This window comes from Quercus lobata, chromosome 4 (genome assembly GCF_001633185.2).
Source record: "Quercus lobata isolate SW786 chromosome 4, ValleyOak3.0 Primary Assembly, whole genome shotgun sequence".
Lineage (NCBI taxonomy): Eukaryota > Viridiplantae > Streptophyta > Magnoliopsida > Fagales > Fagaceae > Quercus > Quercus lobata.
Window position 1 is genome coordinate 29775050 of NC_044907.1, and position 10938 is coordinate 29785987.

Consider the following 10938-nt stretch of genomic DNA (forward strand, 5'->3'; position numbering starts at 1 on the left):
AAACACAAGGACAACACACGATATGTTATCAAAGAGGAAACCGAAGCCCTCAGCGTAAAACCTCTCCACCGCCTTCCAAGTAGTAAATAATCCACTAAAGAATGTAGTTGGGATACATGGACTACAGAAGACCCTCCAAGCCTAATCTACTAAATGTACCCTCCAAGCTCCTACTCCAACAAGGTTTCGCTAAACCTATTTCTTCTTTAGCTTACTGAATTCCGCTACTTGACCATAACATCTACCAATATGAAATTGGTCCCTTCTTAATTGCTTCCTAAAGTACCAAACATCCTTCTCACAAATATGAGTATGGTGAGAAAAGGTTTTGGTAATGTACCTCTCAAGGATTTAACAATGGAGAGGAAGAAAGTAGAGGAATTTGAAGAGTCTTTATGTGAAGATTGTGGATGAATTAATCTTGTTTTTCTTTAGGGTTTCCTCTCTCAAAATTCTCTTTGGAAGCTCTCTACATTTCGTGGGTATAAGGGTCTATATATAGTAGGGTAAGAAAGGAATGCAAAAAGTCAGTTTTTCCCAAACAGGGTGGTCTGGCGACTTGGCCTCGCGACTAGGCTGAGTCACGAGTTCAAGCCACGAGCTAACGGCCTGGCCAGCTTGGGACTTTTGTCCTGTAGTGCAACAGTTGGCATGACTCTTTAGCTCCCCTGCATGCTTCACATGTGTGCCAACTTTAGCAGCTTGCCAGTCGTGAGTCACCCCCGAGTCCAGCCGCGAGTCTCTGCATCCTTGCACAATTTTGAGCATTTCTTCACACTCTCTCACTCACTACCCTTACATGATTCTCACCTAAATATAGGGTTACTAATTGCTAAAATACAAGTAAATTTGGCAGGAAATAAAGCCAACAAGATGGTTGATAAAATTCAACCTTACAGTTTACTACTTTGGATTCAATATTGGATATTTGTGATGAATATAAGTTGTTTATAATATTTACTTATATATGCATGGAAAATCTAGTTAAATTGTGCAATAATTTCATTAATTTCTTAGGGCCTAAATCAGAATTTTTCAAGGGGTATTAGAGCTTTTAGAACATATAGATCTCAAAATAAGACTTTTCACAATAGATACTCAGGCAACTGTGCCCTAGGCTTGTCCATGTTGGACACTGTAACACCCCAACCTTTACCGCACAAAAAAGGAAGAAAAAAGAAGGGCCAGATTTTTTGTAGACCCACATGTGACAACCCCACCTACCCACTCATTCTCAACCACACAACCCCACAAATATCTCCCTCCCGCTTGACTGGCTGCCCCCATTCTTTCACAGTCAAACATAAACACAAACTCAAACACAAACACACACATCCCTCTACCTCTCTCTCCCAAATCTCTCCTTGCCCACCCCCATTAATTATGCTACTTACTGAGCTTTAGTTCATCCCACTCTCTGACAATCTTTTAGATAAATTTGCTATACCTCGGGCATGGAGCTTATTTTATTGGTGGTGATTGGAGCATTACGCTAATTGAGAGATTTATGCTATTATTGAGTGGTGACTCAACGTACTAAATTTATCGAGACCATAGATAATTCTATTGGAGGTAAGGCTCTTGAGGTTTTTTAGCCTTGGGCATGGTAGGCCTAGATTCTATTGTTGAGGTTGCCTATCCTTTGGAAGGATTGTGATTTTATGTTGACCCATTTGGAGTTTTGGAATTTCATGTATATTTGGAGACATGATTTGTAATTTGTATTGGTTGTAAATGTCTCAGAGAGCTTTGACTTATATTGTGGAGAGTTCACAATGATTATTTATCTTTATCAAAAAAAAAAAAAAAATCCCCTACAATTTATTTTGAAGGTTCTTTTCTCATGCTTTGGACCCAATTGGGTTCGGTGCATGACAGTTATGGTATCAGAGCCTAGGTTATGATTTTGTAGACTTATTAATTAGGAAATGATAATGATCTAAGTCAAAGAATTAGGTTTTGTTGTTGTAATCCATGCGAGGTGGTTTAGTTGGGGTAGTTTGGGTGAGAAAAAATCTTGTATGTTATTTTGGTAGATTGTAATGGCTTGGAATTTGTTTAGACTTCTTGTTTTGCAACTTTGTTGTAGGTTCTTGAAATAATTGTGTAGTAGAGATTGTCGTGATTATGTACTCTATTCATGTTAGTACTCTATTGATTATCTGTGTTATATTTGTATGCCTGAAAGTTTTTAAATTGAAGTCCTAAGATTGTTTTGCACAAAAAAAAGGGGGTGTTCGAGTTTTCAAATTTACATTTTTCTATGTTCAAAAGCTTGTGTAAAAAAATAAATAAATAAATAAATAAATAAATAAATTGAGCAAACAAAAAGGAATCAAGTTTTCAAATTTCATGTTTACAAATTTTTAGAAATTGTTTGAAGACAATTTGCCATTAGTAAATATTGTTATTTATGCTAACTTTGGTGGTTCGATTTGATCGAACCTCGTTGGCCGTGAGTGGAAGGACAAGTTGTTGACCAACTATCTTTAGCATAATCCAACAAGTTTCTAATTGTGATGGTTGGTTGGAGGATTTGTTTGATCACGTTGAGCTCACGTGGTGTTTGACAAACCTCTAACCATCAAGTTTTGTGCTATCTTGTTCAAATTTTGAAATTGTGTTTTAAGTCCATATTTTGAGAATATCAATTAGTTGATTTTAGTGTTTGAACTTTGTTCAATAATTTTTTTTTTTTTTTTTTTTTTAATAAAAGGATATTGAACTATCCATGGTTAAGTTTTGCTGGATTTTTTTAGATTTTAGAATGCTCCCTCTAAAGCTGTTCTTTACCTCATTTGTTGGTTCTAAAGTTTTGTGCTCATTCTAGATTTTGATTGGTTTGAACCTATGTTTTGAGTTGTTTTAAACTTAGGACACGGTTGGCCGTAGAGTATTATAATTTGAATTTACTATCTTACGCTTAAAAGGATTTGCGTATGATATATAGTTCACAACTTTTGTTGTCGTAAGTTGGACATGCTTTCCTCAAAACTGTTTTCATGTTTGATATATGTAGCCTTGGTTTGTTACCGAAGAATACTTGTATACTTGGGATGGATTTTGAAAGCCATTTTAAAGTCTATCGGGCGAACCTTTTGTTTACTATGGATGTACTTTTGTCTTATGGCTGATTTTATGTTTATAAATTCAAGGCTTCAATCTTAACTACCAATATTTTCTTACCACTTTGAAGAGTATTTAAGTTTGGTGGGATGTATGTGACTTGTATTTAGAAAAGACAACTTTGAACCCAGTTTCATAATTGAAACCTTGTGAATGAGAAAATTTCATGTGCCTGGTTTGGTTTTAAACTTTTAACTCGAGTTCTTGGCCTCAAGGTTTTATCATTTCGGTGCTTGAAACTAGTTGGAAGCAAAATCTATCTTTTCAAGGATTATTATGTTGATCCCATATGTACTCTAGGTTTTAAGCATGGTTATAATTTGAAATATTAAGGGTTAAATTTCGAGGACGAAATTCTTTTAAGAGGGGAAGAGTGTAACATCCAAACTTTTACCCAAAAAAAAGAAAAAAAAAGAAGGGTTAGATTTTTTTGTAGACCCACACGTGACAACCCCACCTATCCACTCATTCTCTACCACACAACCCCACAAATATCTCCCTCCCTCTTGACCGGCTACCCCCATTCTTTCACACTCAAGCACAAACACAAACACACACATCCCTCTATCTCTCTCTCTCCTGAATCTCTCCTCCTCCACTCTCATTAATTATACTACTTACTAGGCTTTAGCTCATCCCACTCTCCAGTAGTTTTATTGGTGGTGATTGGAGCATTATGCTAATTGAGAGATTTATGCTATTATTGAGTGGTGACTCAACTTACTAAATTTATCAAGACTGTAGCTAGTTCTATTAGAGGTTGGGCTCTTGAGGTTTGTTGGCCTTGGGCATGATAGGCCTAGATTTTATTGTTGAGGTTGCCTATCCTAGGAAGGATTGTGATTTTATGTTGACCCATTTGGATTTTTCAAATTTCATGTATATTTGGAGACATTACCGGACTGTGAGCTGTGCCATTCCACCTCAAAACCAATTAATGATGAGGAAGACACACCCAAATCTTTTATGGCATTCGACATCACACTATGCAGGCCTATTTTTAGAGTGGTTGTAGGGAGTCAAATTATGGTCCCCCAACAGACATGATTTGTAATTTGTATTGGTTGTAAATGTCTCATAGAGTTCTGACATATATTGTGGAGAGTTCACAATGTTTATTTATCTTTATTAAAAAAAAAAAAAAAAAATCCCTTACAGTTTATTTTAATGATTCTTTTCTCATACTTTGGACTCAATTGGGTGTGGGGCGTGACAGGCACCATGGGCTTTTTGGTGTGTTCTTACTTAGGATGTAGATAACTCAATAGCCATAAGAAGGAATTGGAACGAATGGTTAAAACAAATAAAACATAGATGATTAGTATGACAAGATAACCGGTCACTTGAGTCTAGTCCCCAACGAGCATAGTTCTATTACTTATTTCATCGTCTTGCTTTACCTTAGTATGTTGTCTTTGTACACCAATTCATTGACTTGGCTTAATTTTACCAGGTGTTACTTTCACTAAGCGGGAAGCGTGGAGATGTGGAATTGAGAATTGTGGATAGACATAATATTGATGAGAAGATATCAAAAAGAGGTTTGAGCTTAAAAGAAATATTTAACTCTTCTAATGAAGATGAGAAAAGGGAATTCGAAGATGCAGAAGCTGCTATTGTAGATTTGGTTGGAGAGATAATGTCTAAAGCTGACTCTGGGAATAGGGATAGTATTCTTGAAGATTTGGTAAATTCAGATGAGACATCCATACTGATTTTAAGGAATCTTAAGTTTCCTTTGAGAGAGAAGGATATTTCGAGTAGGACATTTCCGGAATTGGAGTCAGGAGATGTAAAAGTCATGGACTACATGGTCTCTCAAAACTGTGCCCATATTCTACGGTCGTTATTTGCCAAATACAGGGATATCAGTGCAAGCTCCAATGAGGATGAGACATTCATATCGATTCTAAAGGATCTTAATCATCCTATGAGAGAGGATATTTTGAATATGACATTTTTTGAATTGGAGTCAGAAGTTGTAGAAGTCAGGGACTACATGGTTTCTCGGAACTGTGCCCCTATTCTAGAGTCCTTATTTGACAAAGACGGGGATATTAGTGCAAGCTCCACTTTAAATCCAAAGACAAAGATGCATGTCCTTAACATTGTTGGTGGGGTTGCACAAAGCATGTGCGACACCAAGGTTAAGGATATCACTTCTAATTTACTTCTCAATTGGTGGAAGAACCTTAAACTTGCGCAGAATGTTGGGTTCAATGTTCAGTTTGCCTTTGACCATTTGTATGGACTTGCACAAGCACAGTTTCGTATGGATCGTGAATTTAGAGCTAACTTGATCCTTTATCTTTCTCAAATGAAGATTGAGAAACTACCAACTATATTGGAGGTACACAAAGATGAACAAAAGCAGTTTATACGATCTAGAAGAAAAAAATCAATATTAGAGAAGGATTGCTTGATTTAGGACATGGAATCAAGGTTGATGCCTGCAGGGATGGGTTTAATGTGATCGAAAAGTTGGATGAGACTTTTGTAAAAGCATTGCAGTTCTTTTATGGAATCTTCAGTTTTCATTTTGAAATTTTATTTGCAGTTGTGTGGTTCTCGTTGTTGTTCTTACTGTTATTTCTTCAATGTAAATTTGCCATGGCAACTAGCATTTGCAATTATAAGCATGATGTATTTATTCATTCCTGAATAATATCTTGTGGAAGATGATTAATTTGCGAAAGATGGTTATTTTGCGGAAGACAATTCAGACAAGTGCTATAGTGATGCTTGTGAGAACATTAGAGGCCCATGGGAGTGTGTTTATTACCGTGCAAAATGTGCCAACTATGTCCAAATTCACTATCTTATAATTGAAGTCCTATATATCTAAAAAAAAATTATTAATATTGTTGGGATTAATGCCCTTAAATCCTATTATATGATACTATGTATGACATTATGTATAACTTAATGTTGTGATTAATAAAATTGTTATATTAGGGTCTGTTTGGATACAACTGAAAACTGAAAAATACTGTAGCAAAATAATTTTTAAATGTGTGAATAGTACTGTGGGACCCATTTTTAATGAAAAAGTTGCTGAAAAGTGAAATTTGTGGGTTCGTAAACAGTACACGATGTGCTCTGATTGGCTAAAAAAAAGTTTGAAAAGTCAAAATTTGCGGTTACTGTTCATTGAACAGTACATGAACAGTAACAGCAAGTCTGAAAAATGCGTGTAAAAAAAAAAGAGGGGGAAAAACGCAAACGCGCTGATTTTCAACGCAATCCAAACGCAGCTTTAATATCTGAAATAATGGTAACATGAATATTCGGACATTATCATATAGTCCATGAGATGTATAGTATGTAATTTATGTGATTTAGTCACAGAAGATATAAGTCACAAGTTCATTGTAAACTTAGAATTTTAGTTCAAAAAGTCGGTGATGAAATTGGACATTTCATCTACAAAGACTATAACATATCAATTAAGATGATTTGTCTTAATTATGAAAGTGTAGACTTCTAATTGATGTGTTGATATGTTTTAAGGGTTAAAACATATTGAACTAGACCGCTGTGAAATTTATTATTCTCCTAATGACTGTCAAAAGAATAATAAATCTCACGACTTCTATTTACATGAACTTTTAATCCTGAGAGAATATTGGACCTGATCATGAAGTGTATGTTGCTTTGATATATCCGGAGTGAGAACTACATTGACGGTCAAAACCTCAGTATGTTGGGTGTTAAGGACTGTTTTTTCGGCCCACGTGGCATTACTTCATTAGCACCCCATGCCACATCAACATATTATTGGTTTTTTTGGGTAAATCAATTTAAAACCCAAAATAAGCTCATATCTCATTCAACTACATGGATTGGGCTCACATGACCCGCAAGATCCTTACTTCAAGAGGCGAATTCATGGTCCACATTTTCTCTTCATCAATTGGGATCATAACCCCACGACATCATCAACATCAACATATGGATTGGGTTTAAGCAATGAATCATAGCTCACGGCCCATATTACCTCTCTTACACTCATGGCAAGTGGCTTCTTTAATAAGAGCCCATATTTACACAAAATAACAACAAAACCCGAGGTACATCATCTCATCTTCGACTTATGACCCAAGCTCATAAGTCTCTTTGGGGAAACTTTGGGAGTCGTGGTTTAGAGGGCTAAGAGGTATGTTCAGTAAAACTCCAGCGGTTTAAAGTTGATAAAAGAAACATGTTGCTTGGTGTGTCTTTTCCAACTCCCTAAACTCTGATGAGTCCGTGTGTAGCAGGTAACATATGGTAAGTATCTCTTATCACATAGCACTTTAAATGATAAAATTTCCCATTGCTGTTTTCCTAAAACATAATATTCATCATATGACAAATACTTAATATCTCCAGCCATCTAACTACTGGGTAACTATTCATTCAATCTCCAGCTGTTGTTATACAAATTTAGAAACTTCATTATATTATTCTACATAAATCTTATTACCACTTTCAGCTAAAATCCAACTCAAACTTATGGCCTAATTTGATTGGCTATCTTTTATCTCCAACTATATGCAAAATATTCATGATATCTCTCATATCCAGTTGCTGTCTGCCATAATCGGACCATATATGTCTCTGCCAGCTACCAAAGGAGAGCATTAAATACTCTTTTTTCTCCCCAAGATTATGTCACAACCCAATGAGACCTTTAAATCTCCAAAGTTTCCTTAGCCTTCAACCAATCCTTCTATTACTTGCTAGAAATGTGTTGTAATGGAACCTTGGACCAAAAACACAAACACTTGAAAAAGAAACATTTCCAGCTGAACCCCAGTAGTGTATTCAGCACTTGACACCTGATTGGAAGTGATATCGTCAGCCATTTAATGCTGAAATCCCAGCAACCAACTGTTATAACCAAAATAGCAAGATACCCTTCAAAGAGATCTTACCATTTTTCAACCAAATCCATCCAATAAATGCTGAATGTCCACTCCAACAATTTGAAATCACCCATCTGACCTCCTTGGCTTCTGTCCAATGCAAACAGCTTTTCCTGATAGTTGGGACAGCTTTTTCATGATAGTAGTCACAGGTTTTTCTGACAGCTAGGATAGCTTTTTCATAATAGCTGTCACAGCTTTTCCTGACAGTTGGGACAACTTTTTTTCGGAACAGTTGTGACAGCTGACCCAGCAGCCTGAACATCACTAATTTTTTCACATTTGGCTAAAACCAAAACCAACTATTGAAACTACCTTTCTCTTGCCTCAATACCTTCCTTTTCTGTTACTTTTTCCCCAGCAACTCTTACCCGAAATAGCAAGAATATCTTAAAACTAAACACACCATTTTTGGCCAAATCTTAAGATGGATTCTCTGAAAATTCATTGCTGTTTGGGACAGATTTTGGCTGATATTCTTTGCTAAAATACCCCTTTAAACTCAGCTAAATGGGACCTTTCATCAACACCTCAAGGGGGGACACCGATGGAGGAGAACTCTCTTAGACACTTCCCCGTTCTTTCTCCCTCTAATAATTTTCTGAAGCTTTAATCAAGTTCTAAGCTTATAAGTTTTTTAGTTTCTAGATTAGGGACTAAACTCTTCAGCCCTTAGCTCATAAATGCCTTCATAAGCTCTTATACATCCTCCAGCAGAAAATCCCAACAGCTTTGCTAAACACTCTACAACACTATTACTCTCTTATACTCATTATCTCACTCTTCATATTCTGAAAATATATATATCTTACTGCCTATATCTCTAAAAATCTTTTTCTTCACTTCTCTTACACAATCTTATACATACTTACTACATCATTACATATAACACACCACAACTCTTCTAAGCTCCACTCTCATACTCTCCCACTTTGAAATTCTATTGTTTTGCTGCTCATAAACACAAGTCAATACTCTTCTACACCTATTCTACTGCTCCTATCTCCAAATACCTAAACACATCTCCATGCTCTTCTCTTACAAAATCTTTCCTCTTGGAAAGCAATCTCTACAATTTCTCTAATAGTTATAATCTCATATTTTTACTATCTTTAACCTCCATATTTCTCATACTTCCATATATCATACATATTATAAATACTACATCCCACAAAACATCTATGTCCTTACCATCTCCACACTTCTCAAGAGATGCCAAATACTCATACTAAAAGCCCTTCTCGTGGAAGGCATGAACTTCTATTACTAAAACCCTTCTCTTACAAGGCACAACTACTTCTTACAAAAGCCCTTCTCTTAGAAGGCGCAACTACTTCTTACATAAAACCCTTCTCTTAGCACACATACTCCATATAAAAGCCCTTTTCATGGAAGGCAACTCTATTCATAACTTCACAACAACTAAAAGAGCATTGTCAAAGGGGAAACTCATTTAAGTGCATGATAAAAGGAGCAAGCTTAACCAAACCCTACACACAACTGGACATACTCTCTCTCCCTCAAGTTGCACCCATTTTTCCCCCTTAATCTTAAAGTTATCATGGCAAACTGCCTCTCTACCGCTGGGGTCATTCTGCTGGAATCCCATCAGCTCACAGAAGCTATATAGCTGGGCTGCAAACCATCAGAGATAAGTGACCTTGCTTCCTTATCTTTAAATTTACATTATTGAGTATATGATTACTTTACATTTAATTACATATTACTTTATTCCAACTGTTATTATAACTATTAACCCAGACTGAAATTCATTTAAGTGCATGATAAACTAGCCTTTACCGCTGGCATTCTACTGGAATCCTATCAGCTCACTAATGCTACACAGCTGGGCTATAAACCATACAAAGATAAGTGACTTTGCTTCTATATCTTTAAATTTACATAATTGAGTACATGCTTACTTTACCTCTAAATAAATACTACGTTATTTCAACTGTTATTACAACTACTAATCAAAGCTATCATATCAAACACATATTACATATTTACTCAACCATTATCGCGATTCTTAAACTTTGGCTTTAATGATTTTATAGGCTTAAAAAAAATACGCCAGTAGCCATTGGACCACGTGGCCCAATGTTGAGTTCCGAATGCAACTCCCCAAAAATAACCCGGGTCTACTAAGATTATCTCTCCAATGGACCACACGTGGCTAGGCATCTGAAAAAGGCCCCTGAACATTTGGCAACTCCACTGGGGAGTTGCATGTATTGCCATGTCATGCCACCAAAGTCTAGAATCACATGTCATAAAGGAGAACTCGACTCCAAATACTCAAAGTGACTTGATCCAGCAGCTCGCGGCGCTGAGTCATAACAATATTATCTCATATTTATTCATGGAAATGCTTTTCCACATGTCTTTCTCTCTATCATTCGAGTTGCACAAAGGCTTGCAACATGCTTATTATGAGCTTATTGACTCCATAAAAGAAGCTTTTTTATCATTCCAGCCATAGAGGGCCTTAGCAGTAGAAAACCCTCTTACTGCTGGAGATATTAGATATTCACTATTATTCATCATACTAGCCACAGAGGGCCTCAACAACAGAAAACCCTTTTACCGCTGGGGATATTCACTATTATCTATCATCTCAGCCACAGAAGGCCTCAGCAGCAGAAAACCCTCTTACTGCTGGAGATATTCACTCTTATCCATCGTCCCAGCCACAAAGGGCCTCATCAACAGAAAACCCTCTTACCGCTGAAGATATTCATTGTTATCCATCATCCTAGCCATAGAGGGCCTCAGCAACAAAAAACCCTCTTATCGTTGAAGATATTCACTGTTATCCGTCATCTCAACCACAAAGGGCCTCAGCAATAGAAAACCCTCTTAAAACTGGAGATATTTCCCATTATCTATTGTTCCAACCATAGAG

General features: G+C 36.5%; 1 protein-coding gene across 1 annotated transcript; it reads left to right on the forward strand.

Moving 5' to 3' along the window:
* Positions 1–1312: 1312 nt before the first annotated feature.
* On the forward strand, positions 1313–5730 carry LOC115987863. Its single transcript, XM_031111468.1, has 2 exons — positions 1313–1572; positions 4580–5730. Exon 2 carries the CDS (start codon positions 4766–4768, stop codon positions 5552–5554), a length of 789 nt encoding a protein of 262 aa, XP_030967328.1. The 5' UTR covers positions 1313–1572; positions 4580–4765; the 3' UTR covers positions 5555–5730.
* Positions 5731–10938: the final 5208 nt, after the last annotated feature.

Excerpts from the sequence above, each read along its gene's own strand:
- LOC115987863 (XM_031111468.1), top strand. The coding sequence starts at position 4,766 with ATGTCTAAAGCTGACTCTGGGAATAGGGATAGTATTCTTGAAGATTTG.